The sequence below is a fragment of the Anomalospiza imberbis genome, chromosome 3 (genome assembly GCF_031753505.1).
Source record: "Anomalospiza imberbis isolate Cuckoo-Finch-1a 21T00152 chromosome 3, ASM3175350v1, whole genome shotgun sequence".
NCBI lineage: Eukaryota > Metazoa > Chordata > Aves > Passeriformes > Viduidae > Anomalospiza > Anomalospiza imberbis.
In genome coordinates this window covers 54479413-54503327 of record NC_089683.1, presented here as the reverse complement: position 1 = coordinate 54503327, position 23915 = coordinate 54479413, and the positions used below count along the sequence as shown (strand labels likewise).

General features: G+C 36.1%; 1 protein-coding gene across 3 annotated transcripts in view; it reads right to left on the bottom strand.

The window, feature by feature from the left end:
- Positions 1-23915, bottom strand: part of LAMA2 (laminin subunit alpha 2) — a 336497-nt gene that overhangs the window by 153574 nt on the left and 159008 nt on the right. For all 3 annotated transcript variants that reach the window (XM_068184425.1, XM_068184426.1, XM_068184427.1), the window contains exons 13-14: positions 3553-3660; positions 2734-2945 (exon numbers count right to left, since the gene is read on the bottom strand). In XM_068184425.1, coding sequence (XP_068040526.1) covers positions 2734-2945; positions 3553-3660 — 320 coding nt within the window. The remainder of the gene's footprint in view (positions 1-2733; positions 2946-3552; positions 3661-23915) is intronic.

The window sequence follows — 23915 nt, the reverse complement described above, 5'->3', positions numbered from 1 at the left end:
ATTTTGCATTATCTTAAGAGTGATGAGCACAGCTTTGCACCTAGTATATTTCAGCAAAAGTGAAAGTCAAAGAGAATATAAAACAGTCAGTAATGAGGCGCATCCTGAAAACTACACAGCAGATCCCTACACAGCAGATCATAAGCTGGGCTGGATGGCAGTAGATGCTGTTGCTGGTGCCTGGAAGTGTGAACTGTTCTGAGGAGACTTCACTTCGTAAATCCCACCTTAACAGGTGAAACTATCATTGCTACACTTAAAGACGAAGAACTGAATTTCTTTAATTGTGATTGAAATTTCACATCCTCTCTTCTGTCATGCTAAACCACAATGAGCACCCTGAGAGCAGTCAATAAAATTGTTTACTTTATTACACAGTAATGCAGCAACCACTGCATTCTTCTCTGGCAAGAGACATCAGAGGGACCACTAGAAATGTACCAGCAATATAAGACCATTTCTAGCAAAAAAAAAGATACTCTTCAAAATCACTTCAGTTCCTTCCCCTAACCTCTCTTTAAGGGACCAATCTTCACAATGGTAATGCCACTACACCTAGAAGCTGAAGCCTACCAACATGCAAAGGCTAAATTATATGTGTGTTGCAGAGCTCTACTCACAGAGCATTTTTTAAAAATGCTTTCAGAAAATTATCTTTAACATACCTCTAAACTGTTCCCAAAGGTTGAATATGAATAAGACTGTGAAATAGTGAGGCACCACACATGACCAAATGGCTAAGGCAGTAATCTGGGATGCAGGCAGTGATATATAGTCTTCCAAATTTGCCAGACATCTCTGCCGTATCTTACTTACAAGGCACATTCTATAGATTGTGCCAGTTCTACATGTGTGTGCTTACCTGAGCTCTACACCGCTGCCCAGAGGGGATCTCATCCATCCCATCCACACTGCTCCACAGTATAGGCAGGATGGGGCCCTTACAGGTCCAGCACTGCACTTTCTCCACAACTGCCCAGCCAAAGTGCTTATTGTGGGAGAACCCCCCGTCTCCTACTAGTACAAATGTGAGTACTCAAATATATGTAAACCTCTGATAAGTGAAGTTTGCCTTTCCCATAATACTTAGTAACACCTTTGGCCCAGGGAAAGTCAATCATACATATCTCCTTTAGAAGTTTGCATTTCCCATACAACTCAGTAAGACCTCTGGCCAAAAGAAAGTCAATCTTATATATCTGCTTTAAAAATAGCATAAAAGCCCCTATTGTCCACCCTAAAATTGCTTCTGCACTCCTTTAGTTTGGAAAATTCTGAGTAGTGGTTTGGGGGTTTTTTATTTGAATGAGAAGACAGCAGATCATCACTCCCTGAGCTCCCATTAGTCTCAGCTGTAAGTTGTGAATTAACAGCTCATGGTCTGCTCATAGTGCATAAGAGGTGAGCATTGGCCTGGTGTTTTGGCTCTTCTCAAAAACCAGGGTGGGAAGCTGAGGGACCATGAAAGGCTTTCAAACTGGATGCATGGAGATGCAAAAGAATACAAGGTTGATGACTGAATGAGCAAATTAGGAAGCAGTTTGGCCCAAACTCAAGCTAGTTATGATTCACAAACTTACTTACAGAGATGTAATACATACTAATTAACCACAGAAAAAGACAGAGACCAAAGAGATGAATTCTTTTGCAGGGAAAAAATTTACACTGCTAAAGCTCAAATCAGAAAACTTTATGCTGTTGACACAACCTGCCTTTCAATTTAGGATATATTTTAATTACCTAAGTATTCAAATGATGGTTAGATTGCTTAAGAAATTTCACAGCAGCAAAAACTCTGTCTGTGCTCTCAGCAAATAATCACTAAATATGCTATCAGCTCCCTCCATTCCAAATTGGCTTATGCTACTGAATCAACTGATGTGTAGATTAGAGAGTATTTCAGGTTTCCTGCCTTGTGAGTAAAAAGCTACTATGCAATCAATTCCATTACACATTTTAAAAATACTACTTATGCCATCTAACTATTAATGTTAATCACACAGTATCAGGAGAGATGTTTTCTTCACCCCATCTGGAGTATTTGTTCATGTACTTAGGAATATTTGAAATGCAAGATGAGCTTTACAGTTCCAAGCACACTACAGCAACTGAAATAGAACTGTTATAATCTCATATGTCTTTAATTTTATCAGAGGACTCAGAAGAGTTCACATCAAATCAGTGAATCTGAGCAGTCCATGCAGCATCCTGACATAAATCAAGGGAAAGGGTTTGGGATTAGCCAGTTCTGTGTGTGGTAATGATTAAAAACATAGAAAATTCCCCTTGAGACACTTTTCCAGCTTGGAGACTCAGGATATTATTCTCTGGTTCACTGTTAATGTTGCCCTGCATGGTCATTAAATGCGAAAAACGATACATAAGCAATATATCATTTCCTATTTCAACATGTTATTACCACTCTCCATGATTTACCATGTACATGGGAATTACTGTGTTCACAAAATAAATATATTTATAGAACTGCCATTCATGTCTTAATAGTCCATGTAATTTCATTTTCTTAAAAGGCTGCTTCTTTCTGTTGCCTTCCTCCTCCTGTCTACCCAAAATGAAAAATACTAACAAAAGTTTGAAAGTGTAAATGAATGCTGTGGATTTCATGATAATAAATTAGAGTGTTTTAAATTACATCAGCCTTGTTATCTGAAGAGAGAAAACAACTCTTTTGAGAAGCTGCCTGTAGCAAAGGGACCCGTTCCTCACATTCACCTGTAGATGGCATTCATCCCATTGCTGTATGTGGCTCTTATGAGGATCCTCTTCACGTTTGCAAGGATAGTCATGAACTCCCTCCTGCTGACTGGAACATCAGTGCCGTGCACTGAGAAAGACTCTGGTTTCAGCACAATTTCTTCAGTGTGCTCTTCAGATGGCTGCAGGTGAATTATCCCTTTTGGAGTGCTGATTTTCAACTCACCTCCCTAGACAGAGCCATGAAAGAGAGAGATTTAAACATGAAAAAAGTCTTGAAAAAAAGCCCATTGAGGTACATGATTTATTGAATAATATATTTTACACGAATAACAAATATCAGGAATAATATTCACTTTTCATAAACCTGAAATGGGCTTGCCTGATAGAACTGAAAAGCAGTGGAAAAGAAAGTTTGGGTTTTTCAGATAAAACCTACTGTCATGATGCATGGCTCTACATAGGCAAAAGCAAATTAATATAATGCTGAGGTGCAAAAGAAGAGATCTACTGAAAGAATGTCAAAGTGTAACCTCAAATGATCAACTATTTTATTTCTTCATGGATGAACAGGAAGCATTATACTTTTCTAAGCTACTTACAATAGCTGCAATAGTACCAGAGACTCCTTGAGATATTGAAGCTTTTAGTTTTATGAAGTATATCCATTTTGTCACACTAGAAATTAGCTGAAAGTATGTGCACCCTTCTGTTTTGTGTCCTCAACAACCAGACTTCACACTGAACACCTGAAAAACCAGGCCTTTTTATCTTTCTCTTTTTCTTTTTCTTTATTTTCTTTTTCTTTATTTCTTTCTTTGGCTGAAAATACTTTACCTCTATGATGACATCAGACTGAACCATCAGTTTAGCTGTTTCTTCCTCTTCTTCTTCTGTGACATCATAGGAGACTGTAAATTTCAGATGTCCTCCAGCAGCTGCTACCTGGGGAATAAAAAGATAGCAAAAAATATCTAATTAAATAAAAGAAAATGGGCCTTAACTGCCTGGGGGCAGTTTTCTTGAGCATCAGTAGATTTCTAGTGTTGTAAAAACACATGCAGATCTCTGAGGATTACAGCTGTTGAAGGCTGCAAATTCCTTAAACCCACAGACTAAGAGAAATCAGAAACATTGAATCTGTGCAAATTTCCACTAGATACTTGCATTAGACTTTCAATGTATTTTTTTCAGTTATATGGTCCTCATTTAGGCTGGCCTCTGTATCAGTAGCCTTAGCAACCTACAGAAAATTCAATAAATTCAGTTTCATTGATGGAGCAAACTACCAAAATAGAAAAAAAAGGGCTGAAATTTTTTTTTTTTAGAATGAACTGTAACCTAAAGTAAGAATTTTCCCTAGTGGAGTCAAATAAATTGACATTAAAAGAATATTTCAGCCCTTTCACTCAGTTTGACCCAGCCTAGAATGTGAGAAGTCAATGACCAGGCTCTTGTGTCATGGCAATATATTTTTTCCATGTTCTTTTAGACCCCAGGATCATGGCACTGACACAAGCTATTCCATTATAAATGGAATATATTATGATGCAAAACAAAAGTTGCAGACTTGAATGACAGAGTCCAGCATAGGAATAATGCTTTCTGTTAATTGATTGGAAGCAGCATAAGTAAATAAAATCCTGCAAGAGCTACATTTTGGGTTTTAAATGCGTCTGCCTCATACTTCATTGCAATGTGAGCTTCCTCTCCGAAAACATTAAAATCACAGGGATTCTTCTGCCCTTCCAATGCCTACTGCTGAGCACAGAGCAAATTTGTGAGTCTTTTACAAACAGAATATCTCAAAGACATATTCATTCTTCATACTGGATGCTTTTGCACACAGTAACAGAAAGCAGTGGAAGTCAACACTTCATTATTTTATGATGAATCTAATTCAAGCGTGAAAAAAATGTTCCAGCATTTAAGGCCTGGAAATCAACTGATTTTGAATTAGCGATAAAGGTATACAAAAACCCCGTATCGGAGGCTGTAGAGCTAATTCTGTTAAAGCCAGAAAACACCCTCCAGTTCATAACCTGGATCTTGAACCAGAGAATCATAGAATATCTCTAGCTGGAAGGCACTCATACTAACTTGGTCACTCTCCTCTTGATATACTTTAATAGTCTGATATCCTTGAAGTGCCCAAAAGTACACACACTGCTTTAGGTGAGGCTGCCCCAGTGCAGAGCACAGTGGGACAATCCCCTCCCTTGCCTGGCTGGCAATGCTGTGCCTGATGCCCCCCAGGACAGGGTTGGCCATCCTGGCTGCCAGGGCACTGCTGACTCATGTTCAGCTTGCCATCAACCCAACCCCCTGATCTCTTTCCACAGTGCTGCTCTCCAGCCTCTTACCTCATAATTTGTGTGTATAAGTAGGTGTACCCCATCCCAGGGACAGAATCCAGCTTTTGTTAGATTTCTCTCTAGCCTGTCCAGGTCTCTCTGTAAGGCCTCTCTCTCTACCCTTGATGGAGTCTGCAGCTCCTCCTAGTTTAGCCACTGGCAAACAGTGGCATCACATGTTTATCTACATAGTGTCCAAACCTGCTGGGACCAAAGCAACTTAGAAGCCTTAAAAGCCTTAAAAGCCTTGACCATAAAAACGTGAAAAGACTTTTTTCCTTGGATACAGCTGTTAAAGCATTGTTGTTTTGCTCGTGTCTAAGTCTAAGTCTAAGCACTGGTTTGTAACTGCTAGAGGAATGTAGAAAATTTAGATATCTGAAATGCTGCAAGAAGTACCCAGAATTGCTTTCAGCTGTAGACAAACATTTTAGAAGAGCAACTTTTGCAGAATTTTATAATTTCTATTCCAAGTTCAGACTAACAACAAAGATTGAAGAAAGTGAAAATAATGGGAAAACAACGATTAGGCAGTTTCAGGCAACCCATAAAAATTATGTACCAAGACAGGTTTTACTTTTTCCCAGCTACATAACCTTTACCTTGGTATATAAAAATCCAACACGGGAACTTATAGGTCACAAAGCAGGAAAAAAAAAAAAAAAACAAAGGAAAATAAAAAGAAAAAACCTTAAAGGAAAAGCAGCAAGAATGGATTACAGACTCCTAATATATAACCAACAGGAAACACAAGAGGAAAGGGGTGGGTTGCCTAGTCCAAAAAAGAGAACAGTCAGAGGAAACAGGAAAATAATTTACCAAAATGTAGAAGTCTGGAAAAATGTAGTGGCCATTTTTATTTACCTGTGGCAACTGGAGGGAAGGCATGAAGAAGATTCAGCTTGACTAGACAGAAAACTGATTGTAAGGATGGTTAAAACAGTACCAAATTACTTGAAAATGCTACTGAAGTAGCTCATTAATTAGCAGCAGTTCAACATGTCAGAGACACTCTGGATATGATGCCTAAGAGCTGGAATATGACTAAGTCTCTTGAGGTCCCTGCTAGCCACAGCAGTGTGAGTTTCACCTCTGCAACTGGCAAGATTTGCATATCACAAACAGGATCACACACTGAAGACGAGGCCCCCAAAAGGCACTTATTGTAGAGAATACCTCACAGTTCAGAATATGTATTTACCTTGTATGCTGTATAATACCAGTACAGATTAGAAAAAAACCTCAAACTTACATAAACCAAAAAGTACTTCCTTTTGTCATTGTTTGCAATGGTAATTTCCTTCCTCTGCATATTTCAAGTACAAGTTCTTTCACAGGCAAAGGAATTCAGAGGTCAATCCATGTACTGCATGTCATCTTGTGCAAAAAGTACTTTTCACTGAATTTTAAATATAACTGAAATACAGAAATTAGGCACCCATGAGATCCCTCTACTTTCATGTTTTTCTCTATATCACCCAAAGATTCAGAGTTCTGCTTCAAGGACTGTCATCTGAGACCATCAACACCAAAGAGAACAGGGCATAAAAGTTTGCCTGGCTGGTCACAAAGACATGTATTGTTGAGATAGGAATAGCTGTATAAAAATGTCAAGGAACTTCCATAGAACTTCTGGTGTCTCTCCCACCTGTTTTTAGATTAATGCATCAAATATTTCTTCCCAGCTTTGGAGGCAGAATCTACACATTCAAGAAGAGTCACAGACTTCCCAAGAAATAACAAGCATAGGAGAGTGAAAACACAGCTATCTTAGTTCTAATACAAGAAGTTTCTGGCAGATAAGTTTTTGGGGCTTTTTGCAATTGTTCACTGCTAACTGTACTCTACTATTATGTTACATGTTTAAGAACATGAGAGAGAGCTCTTAAGAGAGCAGACAAGACTCTTTTACAACACCCCAACAGAGCATCAACCGAATCTGAAGCAGAAAAGATGGTTCCTTTCCTGTGAACAAATGCCCATGCTCAACAGCAAAAGAGCTGGGGGGTAGGAGGAAGAACCCAGTATTACCCTATGTAAAGCATGTTTTGATGTTACATGCTTGTCCCACTAAAATTACTTTTATGCCAAGATAAGTGATAGTAGACCACAAATATTTACAGCACTGAAAACAAACAACATTTCTACACATATTAGCAAGGCTAGAGATGAGGAAAGCTTGCATCTCTTCATATGGAAATCAAAGTCTTTCTCTTCCTGCACTTAGTGATGCTTTCCCAAGGCAAGCTGTCAGGATCTTTCCTGCTAATGTCCTTGGAGAATATCTCCTTTTTATACAGATTTATATTCCATCTTGTTGTTGAGTTACTACATGAAAATTCACACTCTGCCTCTCCAATGCCTCTTGTAACTCTGCCTGTAAAGGTTTAGCACTTAGCCCACTGCACTGCGGGCTGCCTCGTTTCTTCTGAGCATCTGCCAAATGTAACTTCAGAAGGTTAGGAGCTATCTCCATTAAACAGGGTGCTGATTACAACCCCTTATCTCATTAAGCAGTAAAATGGTCTTCTGTCAGTTAAGAAGAGACTCAGTTTGTGATTAAAGCACCTAAATATGAACTGGGGCATGAGATATGGCACTAAATGGTTATGTGTAGGCAACTGGAAGAAGTCCTCTGTAGAGTTAAAGGAAAGTGGCTGGTTGGTGACCCCACCAAAGGACGACCTTCAAATCATTCCACTTTGTATTTATATTCAAAAAGCAACTTGGAAGACATAAAATTTCGCAAATGAATATGTAATTATGCACTGTGTTACTGGAATATAAAAAAATACATGTTGCTCAGATATTTGGCAGTAAAATCTATACAACAATGTATTTAACTAATAAGGGCTTGGATGTCAGGCCTAATCCAAGAGAACACAACACCTTCAAACCCAAAATTATACTACTGCATTAAACTAGATTTAGACCAATACTCATACAACACCAGACTTACAAAACCAGTGAAATAAAAGGCATCATAGAATCCTAAGACTCTTTTGCGTTGGAAAAGAACTCTGAGATCCTCAAGTCAAACCATTAATCCAACACTGCCAAGTCTACCAGTAAACCCCATCCTTAATCATCAACAAATATAAACATGAACTATATCAGTATGAATTATCTTTTCCCTCTTCACTGTTAGTGGTTGCGGCAGAAATATAGTCACTGACATATTATATTAGAGAGACAAGCATTACAGAGTATTAATATTTTTATTAGACCAATATAGCTACAAGACAACTATAGAAAGGTAAAATGATTTGGAAAAACATGAATTCTTCTTGTTATTATACAATTATATATACATGGTCATACAATTAGAACTATTTTCCCATTTAAAAATGGAAAAAAAAGCGCAAAGGCTACAAACATGAATGGGCAGAACATTTCTGTGCAGAATGTTAACACACATACAGTTGAATAAAAAACCAAGGAGTGTCACAGCAAGTTGCTAATAGTAACTTCAAGTTCTAAGATATAGTAATGTTTTCTTATTATGAAAGACATCCACAAAACAAACATCCCACTTGTTTCCTGATACACCTGTGAATGTTATTTGCTTCCTGCCATGATTATGAGAAATTACACAGATATTCATCCAGTCTTCCAGTGACTCTGTCATATTCCTATGGCTCTATCTACCATTACATACTATGCTTGAAGGTAATGGAATGATAACATACACAGCTCAACATTCCCTGCTAGCCTTCGTGAACTTCCATGAAATAGAGCTGCAATGAAAGGTTGAAATAGATTTGGACTTGCTCACCTTCACAAACTCTCTAGGCACACATTTATTTTATGAAATAGATTTCAGCAAATGTAGAGATATCTACCACCAGTATATGAGCACTACCCATGAGAAGGAAATACTTTAAATAAAATAAGATTTTTCCAGTTTTTTTTGTGGTGACAAAGTTGGTCCATAATTCATTGGCACCTAAGTAGTTGTGATACGGTTTGATGAGCCACTGAACAATGTACCACCTTAACGAATGGCTAAGTGCACGTGTTCTTCTAGCAGCCCACTCAGTGCAGAAGGGAATGGACTGAGGGTTGCTTTTTCTCCCTTAATTTACTTGTGTTGAAGGAAATATTTCACTGGTAATTCAGCTCTCATCTGGGTTATTATCTTCTTTATGAAAAAGTACCAGCTGTAAATTTATGATATTTAATTGGATTTTGCTGATCCAGTCTTCGACCTAGTTGTAGTGTAGGGAAGGCAGGGACTAGAAAAGAATTCCGATAGAACCATCACCAAGAAGACGTCAAACCTTTCTTCATTTAGTAATAGCTCTCAGTAAAGATTGCATGTGTTAGTTCTACTCCAGATCCAATTAGAGATTAAATAGACTCTCCTCTCTTAGACAGATTGAATTTAGATAGGATATAAAAGCTCTTCTGAGGCATTAGAGCAATATTTCAGATAAAGTGGGGAGCAGAATAATCATGTTTTATTTGAATGACAGTATAGTTCTGGCTAGCTTTAAAAAAAAAAAAAGTCAGTTTTCTTTATAGAGAAGTTAAACTTTTCCCCTGAAAGAATGGACTCCTACCCCAAGCTCTCTGCCATGTAGAGCTCCCCCAGCTCTATGGCAGCTAGTACATTATCCTAGTTTCCCTGCTCAAGTACACTCAAAATTCTTCTGTATAATTTGATGCTACATTCTACTTATTTTCACTTTTTCAGAACACTGCTTCCAGAGAAGTAGAGCAAATGAGGGACTAAGTTTAACTAAAGTAGCCTGACTACATATCATCGGTTGTTTCAATTGCTTTCCATGAGAATTGGTCTATAATATTGAACCATTCAAAGGGAAAATTTAGAATTTCAAATCATTCACTGTCATATTCAGTTTCTTCAAACAGAGCACTCCAACAGCCAGGATTTCCAAGTCATTCTTTCCTGGAATCTTATCCAGAATGTTATGATACAGGCTCTTTAATTTTTACTATTTCCTCTGCTGATCCTACATTAAAGCAGAGTTGAGTAAAAGAAAAAAGAAGTTTTATTGCAATTCCTATTCAAAGGAGTTTTATTCACAAATATTGTGAACACATTGTTTCTTTGGACAATGGAACAACAAATTCACAGTGAATCTCACTATTTAAAACTTTCCCAGCAATGGAAAGAACCATCAAATCTGTGGGTTTACTTTTTTCCCCCTAAGTGAATGTTTTTGGCTTAGGAGACAAAACCTGCCCAAAGAGTAAGCACAACTCATAAGGAACAATGGAAACTATGCTAAATTGTATTTCTTATGTACCTTGACTAGGTCTCTTCCCTATTTTATGCTCAATACCTGAGAAACCCTTCCAGAAAACTTATTAGTCTGAACTAAGCAGTCTTTCACAGCATCTGATCACTTCACCATAGAAAAAATACCCTGCATCTACCAGAGATATACCATGTATTCAGATTCAAACACAATGGACACATGAGGGAAGAAAGAACACCAACAGGGGAAGACATTAAAATCTAGTGAGTATCTCCTTAATCATTCCATGGAAGTATCCCTTACTTTTGCTAGAATATCAGTAGATCAAGTGTAACCAGCCAACATAAACCTGTTTGATTTTTGGTGCTGGTGCCTTTTCCTTCTTGATCCAGAAGTTAAAGGCATAATTTTGGTATAGTGGTTGATAATGTCTGCCATCCTAAACATTACAATCTGATGAGTATTTCCAGGCCCTTTATATTTAAAATAGTTTGTCACAAACAATTTAGACCAATTAAAATACTGCACAATTCCTTTAATTCAATATATCTGCTAAGAAGCCTTTAAATGGGAAATATTTTTTTTTAAATCAATAAGAAGCTTCGTATATTTTTCAAAATTATATCCACAAACTCAGCCCAGTCTCACTGTTACTGAGGTACTGTATTAAAGTTAATATTTTATAACCCTAGTTCTCTTCCTCCTTGGATGAACTAGACTGTATTATTTGGATGTCTAAATAAAATAAAACTGCTCATTGTGTTTAATATATAATGTTGAAATAGCCAATTGTCATGGAATTCTAAAATGAAAAATAGAATAAATCTCAGTTCCTAAGGAAGATAGGAACTGAATAACATAAGCTCTCCTGTGAACCCTCTGCTGCCACTCCTACTTACATTGAATAGTTGCTCCTTCTGAACTTAGCACTGAAGAAATTAATGTAATCAGTGACTGATTGAAAAATTTGCACAGTAAGATTATATGTTGTCTCCTGAAATGTATTTATGAATGTTGACATTTACACTACAAATTCTCAAATCTCTACCATAATTCCCAGCTGTCATTTCCTCTCACTCAAGAAGAGAAACAGAACTCTCCGGTCAACCACTCCTGAAGTCCAAAATTGACTCTTCTAATGATAAACTGTTACAAAATTTAAAATATGTGATTACTTTGTTACAGTTACTTAACCACAGTAACCAACGCATATCACTTTAAAATGGTTACTCCCTTTCTTTTTCTTTGCTTTCCATGAACTTGATTGTGCCTTTCCAACCACTGCTCCCTAAACTACTGTAACTAGATCAAGGATTCAAAAACAAAAAACAGGCGCATATTCTTCCAGTAGTGATGTGATAACCTAATTCACGTACAATTATTGCCCATGTCTATTACTGTGGTGGCAGGTAAATCTCAATATTTGGAAGTCAACCAATCTGGGAAAAAAAATATACCAGAAACTGTGGCTCTGTAGCATAAGTATGTCAAGCAGGCATCATAGAAGGATATTTAAAGAAATTAACCGTGTATGTCATCACAGCTGCAGACATTTTCCCCTGACTGAATACAGTTAAACTGAAGGAAAAGAAAAAACCAAAACCACTTAATACAAAATCAACAGCTGCTGCAACTGCTGCTCTGATCACTATAAGCACCAATTTAGCAGGCCAGAGGGGCTAAATTGTGTAAGTCTGGGTAAAAATACCACTTTTTATTCAACCACGAAGATGTTTCAGACTACTAGTGATATTGTAATCAAATTCAATATTTGAACATCAACTCTGAGACACGTTTCTAAGTAACATATCCTCATCAAAAGTTTCTAAATAAAAACTGTTTACTGCTGGCCTTGTAGCTGTCAACAATCTCATAATTGAAAGTAATTCTTAATTTTACTGATTAAATGTTAGTCTCCCAGTTCCATGGTCTGTGGCTCCAAAGGGGCAAACCGTAATTGCAGTAGTCATATCAATAAATGCCTTCCTGTAATATTAGAATGAATGACTAATTAGAACATTTATGTCAAAGTCCAGTTCCATTAATACACAAGAAACAACCCTTCCCCTCCCTTCTCTGGCTATACTCCTTCATGAATATTTTAACAAGAAAAAAAATTTGCATAATTTTGCTAAACTAAAAGCTGATATTTCTATGGCAACAAAATCCCAGCATGCAAGGACTATTAAACACAAAAATGTAGGACTATAAAACAAAAGCAACTGTTCAGACCCAAATTAAAAGCTGTTCTTCTTAAAAGTATTTTCCTCAGCTTTATAACGGCATTTAGGGCTATTCAGTATTTTGCGTGTGATATTGCTGAGGACATCTCACTGCTTGATGATCTGTAAATGAAAATCCACAGATGCCTCCTTAAGTGTTTACTTTCTATTGAAAAAGCTTAATGCATGAAATAGTTAAATTCTGTGTCTTTTTTAGAATCCCAGAATTATTAAGGTTGAAAAAGAACTAGAAGATAGCTGAGTCGAACCATTAACCCAACCCACCTTGTTCACTACTAAAATATATTTCCAAATGCTATCAAGTGGTACAACCATTAGTACAGTTCACCAAATTAGACTGTAAGTATTCTTGATTTTAGGTTTTCTTTTGTTTCCATGTTTGTAAAGCACCAAGCAAAACAGCCAAGGGATGTTATTTCTCAAGTTTGTCACAGAAGAAAATGGAAAAAAACACCTTTCACTTCTAGCCAGCCAAAGGTTATTTTCCTATCTCCTTCTACTTAAATGGCTTACAACATTACTATTGACAATACTGTACCACAATGACGGCTGCACTAGTAATTCAAAGCAAAGTATGACACAAGAAGCACTTTGGGATCCTTTAGGAAACTGAAATATATCATAATGGTTCAAGCTTGAAGGAGTTTTGTAACTGGAGTATCTGTTGGGCAAAATTATTCTGACAGGAAGGATTTACTGCTTTTAATAACTGCCAGTGTTTCTAAGTAGGAGATTTTGAATGAAATAAAATGTAAAGAAATCAATATTTTGGAAAAAAAAAGTTTATTTTCTAAGAAAAATGCAAGGCTTTGCAAAGCCAAATATCTGCTCTTCAAAGGTGGCTTGTCATTTGATATAATAAATATAATAAATGCAAGAATAATATATTCTTATTTGGTATTTTGCTGCTTATCATGGAGACCTCTAAGGATCACATATCAAAACAAAAGCAGTAAGAATAAACATTTGAGTATTAAGAAAATAAATAGATGTGTATAAACTTGTCTCTGTGTACTACAATTCACCAACACTAATGATAGAAAAAAAAAAACCCCAACAACTCCTTGCATTTTGCTTTCATTTTTCAGGTAAAGGGAAAAAAAAAAACAAACAGTGAATCAGAACCCTGAGGTTTTTGTCTATTTTCAGTCAGTAAAAACCATATTTTGTATTACTTTGCCTCTGGAGCCAATGCTTTCTCATGATTAAATTCCTGGCCACTTTCCTGGCTTGCTAGTTTTGCAAACTTTCCTCTGCTAACCCTACCCATGACAAACTAACACAACTTTGAAAAATACCTATGTTTTCTTTTAGAGAAAGAAATTTGTGTTTCATGTTAATTTAAATGAATGCTAGTTAGTAGTAACTGGATGTATGTACGTATCACACAAACCCTGAAATTTAATACTGTTTTACTCAAGGAACAAAGATATTTCAGAACAGAACAGACAGCACTTAATTAACAAATATGCTTTAAGACAGATTTTTTTTAAAAACATTGTAGATAAAAATCTATCATGCCATTCTTTATTGTACCCATGAAAGCAATTCTGCACTTGTTATCACCATCATGATAATCCACAGATGATTATTACTTGAGGCAATGTGCTCATATGCAGGAACACTACTCATGTGCAAGCACACGCATACACAATGCATCATATGCACACTGTGAAAATAAAAGTTGATATGAACTCATCTCTGAAAACTACAAAACTGGGCTGCTGTTTTAAAGGGTAAGGAAAAAAACAAGCTTGTTTCAAATAACCTTAAAAAAAAAGGTCCTTTATGAAAATCTTTTCAGGTATTTTTTTTTTCTTCAAGTTCAAAGTCTTTATCTTTCTTAGATATGATTTTCTATGAAAAAAACCCCTACATTTCTTCTTAGAAGGCTGAAGGAAGGATAAGCAATTGAGCTAATGAGATTGGAGAGCAAAGGAAAGACAAAAGGCATGAACTGATGCCCAAGACAGAGAAAGCAGAAAGGGCATAGCTTTCTAAGTCCTCCATAAGAAAACTTATTCTTTCAACTTCAATCTGTCTTAATGGGAGGCGACAAAAACATCCTTTAGCCATAGCAAGGATAATTCAGGGGTATGAACTTTGTGGTTGCTGCAATCATGTGTACTATTTTTAACATGACTTTATAATTTTTTCCGCTTAAATGAAAAATATTAAAAATATGTGTTCTCCATATATTGGGCCGATTCGAAAAAATACATTATTCTATAGCAAACTATAGAGGTTTCCATTTCTTATTTGTTCCCGCAAGTACAGTGCTTTCTGTTTACAGACTTGAAGCAGTATCTTTTCTACCAATTATTAATTTATATACTGTATCTTTTATGGGAAGGAAAAAAAATGGACCCTTATATTCATGAGTTACCTCTGCTTTATAGGCAGAATGATGGAGAAAATTTGTTTTGGATGAATTAATAACTGTCAAAAAAAGAGGGCAAGTCTACTGCCCAAGGGTTACATGTGCTGAAAGAATCAACATCAATCTTACACTGGCATAAGCTCTATGACTGTCATATAGAGAGTCCCATTCGAAGGATTCATCATGAAAAAACATTACAGTTCCATGAGGTATGTTAACATAGAGAGTGTGATTAATATAATATGAATTTGAATTCACACAAGTAGGGAAAGTTCTACTGAGATTAAATGTTCTTAGGCCTGTCAGCTTCAGAAACTTAATCATGTAGATATTTTGCAATTTTTCTTTTTTTACAGAAAGTGCTATGTGGATATATGTGAAAGTCACCTATTTCAAAGAAAGCCTCCTATTCCCTTCACAAATTCACTTTTCAAAATGTCAGAAATTCCTTTATCTTTGGCTATAAAATATAGTGCACAGCAAATTGAGCATGAAAACCATGTGATAGTATTGTCCTATACACACTTCATTTTAATATTCTGAAAAATAAGAGGCACCTAAAAAGTAATACAACACTCACAAGCTTGGGGAATACATACATTAAGTCAAGCTATAAAATGATATCCAATGTGATCATAATGAATGCACGTGATGAACACAGAGTAAGTATCCACAGATAGTAATGTAAGAATTTGGAAAAAACCCAAAACTATTTCTACTGAACAACTATCTTCTTCATGTCCATGTTAGTCACCTAACTCATCTTATATATTTTGTACCTTTCCAGAAGATATACTTGACCCTACTAGCTAAAAGAGATCCCCTCTTTTTTTGTTGCTTTCCCTACAAATACTGACACTTTTCAATTCAATGGAGACTTTTTAAAAAGAAATTCCTTACCTTACGGTACACAGGCACTGTGTAGTTTATATCTGGTTGCTATTACAGGAGTGGATACTACTCACCTTTGATGACTGGCAGTGCCCTTTCTTAAGATTTATTTCAAACTTCACTCTTTCTGAGTATGGAAGATGGAAGGATAAATCCATTATCTTTCAGACAGTTTCCTGAATAAAATTCAGCTCTTATTTTCAGGACTGAAAAATCCTTAGGATGCAGAAAAAGGCCATTGGCATAGTTACAAGGAAAAAAAAATCTACACAGAGATCATCAAAGAGCAACCAAGTTAAAGGAAGGGGACACTGATGTTTTAACAGATCACTAATTGAAAACCAGAAGTTTAGTGATGGACTGCAATCTTTTTCTTGACTCAACCTAAAAGACTGAGTCTAACCATTAACCCAGCACCATACCTATCCTTTACAGAGCTGCTGCCTTTTAGATATCTTAAAACATCTGTTTCAGTCCCTATAATTTTATTTATATCCATTTTTCATAAAATAAACTCAGTTCTCCAAGTTTTTCTTTTCTTAACCTCAAAAGAGAGTAAGTCTAACTCTCTTTTGGGCTATCTCCAGTTGACAATAGAACCCTAGACACATCAATATCCTTTTATGAGGGCTGAAGAGTCTTTTTATAAAGTTGGAATTGCAAGTGTCCTTTGTAAAGAGAAAAGTTTAGCTATAGAACAGTGAACAATACTTGACAGACCAACAGTTTAACCTTGAGAGAAGGAGACTGTGTTTATGTGTGTGCAGGCAAATATACGTGTTTTTATGTATATAGCAAGCATACTGTATTTGAGATAGCCTAAACAGAGAAGATACACAAACCCCCATTCCAGGTGCTTCTGAATCTCTCAGGAAATATCCCACTTGATTGCAGTAAAAATTCTCATGTCAATTTTCTAAATAAGGAAGCACTCCTTACTCTAATGTCAGGATAAACATATATAAAGTGAAACAGCTATAATACCCAAATAATGAAATATTATTTACAAAACCCACTAAAAATCAGTTTAAGCTGTTTATCTATTTCTCTCAACATAAGTTCAGTTTCTAGCAACTGATTTATTCATGTTTCCTCATTTTTGTCCTTGAAGAATGCAGAATGACATTATTTATGTGCATCAAAGCCCAGAAGAAGAATGAAAAAATCATGCTGACTTTTGGTGTTGCAAGTAATTGTTTGAAAAATAATTGTAATTTTACAGCCTTAAACAGTAAAATCTCAGAATTTCATCACGTGCTCTAGGATCTTTAAACATTATTACCAGCATATGAATCTTGAATCTAATAGAATCTAGGATTTTCTTTATTATTCATTATTACTCACTTGGTTTCAATGGCTTTTCAAAAGTTATTCTGAATTTCAACAGAGGTTGGAAAACCTCAACTTAAATTTATATTTTATCCAGGATACCAACTTTTAACTTCCCTGAAATGTCTTTTGAATTCTTGGTGTAACAAAAAGCTATAAAGCTCAGAAAGAATCAACCTCTGCAAGTAGTTCATATATAATAGATAAATGCAAGGTCTTCTGAGTGTGATTAATGTGATTTATATACCTACATAAATTTCCTTTAATTGAATGTGTTCCTTCCTTCTCTGTTTCTGTTGGCGATGTATATTTTCTCCCCATTTCTAACATAAGCCAGGCTGCTAGGTCCTAATAAACCAAGTTTTGACTAACAGTTTAAATTTTCTGCTTCCATCTCAAAGTCTTTAATATTTAGCAGGGTTTCATGCTGCCTTAGATCTAATGTAAATGGTGTAGTATGAACCAATGATTAACTTTATAGCTCTAAGATAAAATATGAGTAAAAAAGCTATCACTTCACAATAGCATTAGGAGAAAAAAAATTATTAAAAATGTTGACCTTAACTTAGTGCTGTTTAAAATATGTCATAAATGAAGACTTTCACCTACACAAAGTTATGGAAGTTTCCAGACACAGCAAGAACATATCATAAACTCCTTTAAAAATGTTAATTTATATTTAAATAATGCTCATGTATCAAGTTAATCACACACAATCAGGGAGTGGGGTTTTTTGCTATAGCATCTCTCTACAGGTTGCAAGTCATTGTTTTGACTCAGTAGTGTGTTTAAGACCCTAGTGCATTTGGTCATAAGAAAAATTAGCCTCTCCACTGTTGTGAAATTTCTTAGATCTACAATTGTTTGAAATTTGGAATGGGCAGAGATTAGATCCAACACTATCCTTCAGTCTTCCACTTCCATCATGTCCTTCACTAATGTATGAATTCTGTTTTTTCATCTGTCTCTGCCCAGCCCCACCCTAGCTGTATTGACCCATTTGTTATCGTTTCACAATCTCTTGCATTAACTACCAATTACGGTTTAATTATATAAGTAAATCACCTTTTATTTAAAACTGTATTTTCTAATCTATTCAACATTTCATTTTCTTGCCTTGACTGTAACAGAGACATTCCCTAGCTCAGGAAATGAGTGCAAATTGCAGAAGACTGGGTTGGTGGGCAGGACAGCATTGATGTGTGCTTGCATTCTTACACTAATCCATATGCATGTGGTATTAGCCACAGCTGGAGACACACAGACCTTTCCTCAGGACTAACTGCAGCTGCTCTTACTTTCTCATAGCTGTTCCAGAGCTGATCTCCTGCTGATAGAAGCTGCAGTAGCTCCATGAACTTAATTGATTTCTGAAAATTTCTGCTAACAGGGCATCTGTCTTTTCCTGTTTTGCACCAAGTGCCAACTAAGGTGTTGACATCTCACTTCTGAAGAGCTAAAGATAGTCCTAACAATCTCTGGGGAGTGAATGAATGTCCAAGGTCATTGAGCAAGAATTACCATTACTTAACACTTGAAACACATCTCTTTCCACTACTTTTCACAGCAAATCTGCTGCTATATCCACTTAAGTCTATGAAGAATTTCATAGTCAACATCTTTTATTAATCAATTGCTGAATGTCAAGCAGAAAGCAGGTAGGTAAGGTCCACACCCAAACATCAGAACTTTTTATATTACGTAAAAGAAAGAATAGAGTGTGAAACAGCAGAGAACATATTGCTACATATTAAGCCTGTCCAAATCCATACAGGCCATCAGGTTTTATTTTTAAAATGTAAGTGTGCTGTGCTTGGGAAACAAACTTAAAAAAAGCATGCAGCCCCTATTTACACACAACCTGTGTACACACATCAACCTGTCTCATGTCTGTGTCACTTTCCTGCCCTGGCAATAAATTTTGTGCATAAAACTCTGTGCACCTTCTTGTACACCATTAAACAAGTCATTAATAGGAAAAAAACACATTTTGACACATATTTAGGAAGACTGTAAAATTTCACAGTCTTGTGCCAACGTGCATGGAATTCCAGTGCATTCTCAACATTTCAAATGCTTTTTCATAGTGAATTGTAACTTCAGGTGCACAAGCCTTCTGTACAAATAATAGTGATCAGAAAGACGCATCAGGGCCTGTCGTTTGCAATATGTAGAAGCTGTATTTTGAAAAATTCAGATGACAGCAGGGTTGGTCATAGTACATCTTTCAAGAACTACTGAAATTGTAAATGGTAAAAGGTTCTTATAAATCTTGCATTTAGTATGTAATAAAAATTTAAGATCCACAGATTCCTTTAGCATTCGAGACACTAGTAAGTGATCCTCATAAAACTTTTAGTTTATATGGACTATAGTCTGAATAAGCCTCAGTTAGTCACACTTTTCAGATCCTTCTGCAGAGAATCTGAAATCTCAAATTGTTTCCTGTTTATAGTTTCTTTTAAATATACTTCAGGATAAATGGCATCAAAGGTAATACCAGTTACTTCAGTATTATTGGGCCAAAACCTAAAAGATTTTCCACCTAACTATTGACTTTATGTTTTATTCTTCAATGTTTTCTGTAATACAGTGCATTTTAGGCTATTGTGTATAAGTGGTGAGATTTTTGTAGCAGGTGGATTGCAGGAATGACCACTTTGGAGAGTGGTCAGGGGCTCCCATGAGCAAGGCTCAGTATGGTCCAGCTAGCTCTGCAGTGGACACACCACAGCCCATCAACCAAGCTGGTTATGCTTCTGCAGAAACATATGTAAGAAAGGGGGAAAAATATGGAATGGACAGAGGAGAAGGGAACAAAAACAGTGAGAAACATCAGAGAGAACACCTAGGTCAGAAAAGGAGGAGGTGCTTCATGGCACAGCAAATATCACTGCAGCCCATGAAAAACCCATGCTGAACACGTTTTCCTGACAGAAACTGCAGCCCATGCAGAGCCCAAACTAGAGAGAATTTTTCCTGAAGGACACACCAGAGCAGGGGAAAAGTGCGAGAGAGGAGTCGCAGAGTGGAACTGTTAGGTACTGACCACACCCTCCCACTTTCTCTCATGCACTCAGGTAGTGATGGAGGAGTCAGAAGTGAAGGACTAAAGTTCAGCCTAGGAAAGGAAAAGTATTTTAATTTCTTTTTCTTTATTTCTCACTATATTAATAGGCAATAAATTAAATTAATTTTCTCCAAGATGAGCCTGTTTTGCCAATGACAGTGACTGGTAAACAATCTCCCCATCTTAACCACTATGCATGAGCTTCCTTATTCTATTTTCTCCCCCTGCCTGAGAAGGTGAGAAAATGGAGAGACTGAGCATCTTGTTGGGAGTTTGGCCCTTAACCACAGTTAACCCACCACACCACCTCATTTTCATTCTAGAGCAGTTGATTTGAGATTATTATGTGAAGTGTGCAAACATCAAGATATGCCTACTAGAAACAGAAAAAATGTCTCAGTGATATTTTTAGTTACAGTTTGAGGAATACATCCAGTCTTTTTATAAATACCTGAAGGCAAGGAATACAATCTATTTAAACTCCAAGATATCCAAAGTCTCACTGAAGTCAATGCAGGGAGCTGGATTTCAATAATCTGAATTGAAGCTATGGTGTCTAAGGTTGTCTAGCACTTCACAGATGTACCACAAAAAATATAATTAGAGAAGGTCAAAATATAATACACCACAAAAAGCTTTTCAAAGACTTTAACTTGCAGCTAATTCAAATTCTTAAAATAGTTTACCCATATTAATACATTACTTTACATCTAACAAGTTACATTAAGCTCAGTTTATTTGGATACTGGTTTAATTTATTAAAATGAACAGTAAATGAACAGTTCTGCAACTAAAAGAACTCCTAACTTGTAGTGTGTCAGCCACACAACCACAGGTTTTCAAAGAAAAACTAGACCTACATTAAGTCCATATGCCAGATATGGCACATAAATGTTTCTCACTGTATTTTAGACCCTGTGGATCTATCTACTCCCATTTAACCACTGTGAACACAGGTACTCATTACTGGCATTTAAGATTTCTAGTATGATGCTTAATCTCTGGGAAAGGTCACTGCACTGCATTTCACCAGAGACTAACAGGAATGTCTGAGATTAAAAAACAAAAGTGTAACACAATAGCTTACAATACAGTGATTTCCAAATAGTCAGCTGTATCTTTGTGATATAAAGTAAGTTGCAAAGAAATTTAATTTATATAATTTTAAAGTAATTACTGGTACTTAACTGCTTGTGGGTTTGTAACTAATACAGAATCATAAAATGGTTGAGCTTGGGAGGAAACTCTGGAGATAATCTTGTTCAATCCCTAAATCCAACCAAAACTTTGGATAAAAATTTTTAAATTTAATTGATACCTATATATTTAATTTAGCTTAGCCTTGAAAGAAGAAGGATTTGCAATAGCAAAGAGCTTCTAACTTCAGCTTGTGAGAATGCAAAAAAAGAGGAAAAAGATGCCAATATAACTAGATGAATAGAAGAGGCTTTAAAAAAATATTCCCTATGGCCTCCACTATTCCTCAAAAGAAGGAAGAAAAATGAACACAAAGAATGGCACATTGATACCACAAAACTACTTGGAACAGGAGTTGAGCTGTGGAGTCTTCTTACCTTTTAATAATGAAGCAATTTCATTTTTAAAATGCTTTTTTGTTTGTTCTGGAACTATTCAGAAAATCTGAAGAAGTTTGCCTGACAGTTTAATCCAAAAAGTATTTCAGAGGCTAAACTGACAAAACAGAATTTACTAGTCATCCACAGATGCGCTGTTCTCTTTATTTTAATAAATACCTGCCAGGCAAAAATATCTGCTCCAGGACAAATGAAACCTCTGATATGTAATGAAATCCTTCAGTTTTCCATTTTAGTGAGACCAAAAAAAAGTTTTTATCATGAGCTGATCCCAATAAATTCCCACTACCTTTCTCCCAGACATTTTATGGAAGATGGATTATCCACCTAGACACACTTGAAAATTATTTCCATGTTGCCAGAATCCTTGCTCTTCATTCATGGTTATATCTTCTAACCCTTAAAATGAAGGCACATGAATTATTTGCAGTGCTAATTATGACTACCCTTTTTGAGATTAAAAATCTAGCTGCAGTAGGGAAGAAGCAACTGTGAGAACATCAAGGTGCAGAATAAATATTTGAGCAAGATAATTTAAGTGGGTCTACAACTGATTGTTAGTTGGCTACTTACCGTAAATCACAGGTGTCTCCACTGTGCCTTTTCATCAGCTGTTTTCTAAGAAAATAGGACTTTCTGCTTGGTAAGGGCAGGCTCCCAGGACACTACAGAATGTGTTGCTAAAGTTCAAAGGAGGGTATGAAAGCACTGACTATGCATCAGAACATGAACTGCTATCACAATCACACTGTCCTGGGTGGCACAAATATTTATGCAGTTTTCAGCACATTTAATTTGAAGTAAATCCCACGGAAGTTAAGTAACTGTTTTCCTGGAAATCTATCTAGGCACAGGATGACCTTGTTTTTATTCAAGGTTCTTCCATATGTTTCCATTCAATTAAAACTACTTCTCAACACACTTAGTTATCTCCTTATTTGGATATGCTGACTCTCTATATTGCTTTTGTCTATTCCGCAAATGCTTTCATCTGATTTTTTAATCAATGTGATTTCATCTGATTTTATGCTTTCATCTGATTTTAATCGACCAGTATCAAATTAGTGCAAAATTGTACAAAAGTTAGTGAATTATTGCACTAATTTTTTTTTATATTGAGGGTGCAAGGACTGGAAGCTGAACAAGAGAGGCTGGGAATTCAGTAATTAGTACCTGACCTAGATTATTAAAAGTTATCTCAGAACATTTACAACACCCTGCTGGTAGCAGTAGAGCTAAGGCAATTATTTAATAAACACTGCTTTGGGTTGCTGAGTCTATAACTGACTGGTCATGTGCTGCTGAGAGGTTTCCAATTACTTCATCTTATGCAGAAAGCTAAAATATATAAATAGTTCTTAATAGCAATTATATTTTCCACTGGAACAATATGCAGCCATGACTGCATGGAGCAGTGACCTTTGCAATCATGAGCTGATTCTAACAATGTATACAAATTATGTGTTTTGACTTGAAGATTATAGTTTGGAAAGCTAATGTTTTATAACCTGCCACATCAAGCATTTTAATTATTTATATATAAACATTTCTGTCATGTGTAAACCATTATTTACAAACTATATTGACTGTAGTTTCCTTATAGTTATGTTACACACAGGACACTGTATTTTAGTTTCATTTATAAATGAGAAAAATGACAAGCTATTATTTTTTGTGAGCTGTCTCCCTGATTGGAGACCTGGGAGTTACTGTACAGGATATCTAACAGGCTTCTATCACAAATCTAATACCAGAGGGACAATGAGACTTCCTGTGTTTAAGCTTCCTATGTATTGTAAAATTAAAAAAAAAAGTGTAACTGCACAGTAAACTGTCCAGTGCAGACTGTCAAAGAGATTTTCAACATAAATTACAACCTAAAGTACTTCTCATGAATAGGGAGGGATTTGGTCCCTTTTATCAAGCTTTTGCCAGCATTTTAAAGCATTTTTCTAAACTGAATTATTTTCAGGTTAAACTGGGAACTGCAGCGACCCTAGCCCCATCTAATGTTATACACCTTATTTCTCTTTAGGCTTGATATTCCCAGTGTTCCTCCACAGTCAGTGGAGAAGCAGAGTGTATCCCTAAATTCATGTAGAGCATAAGTTAA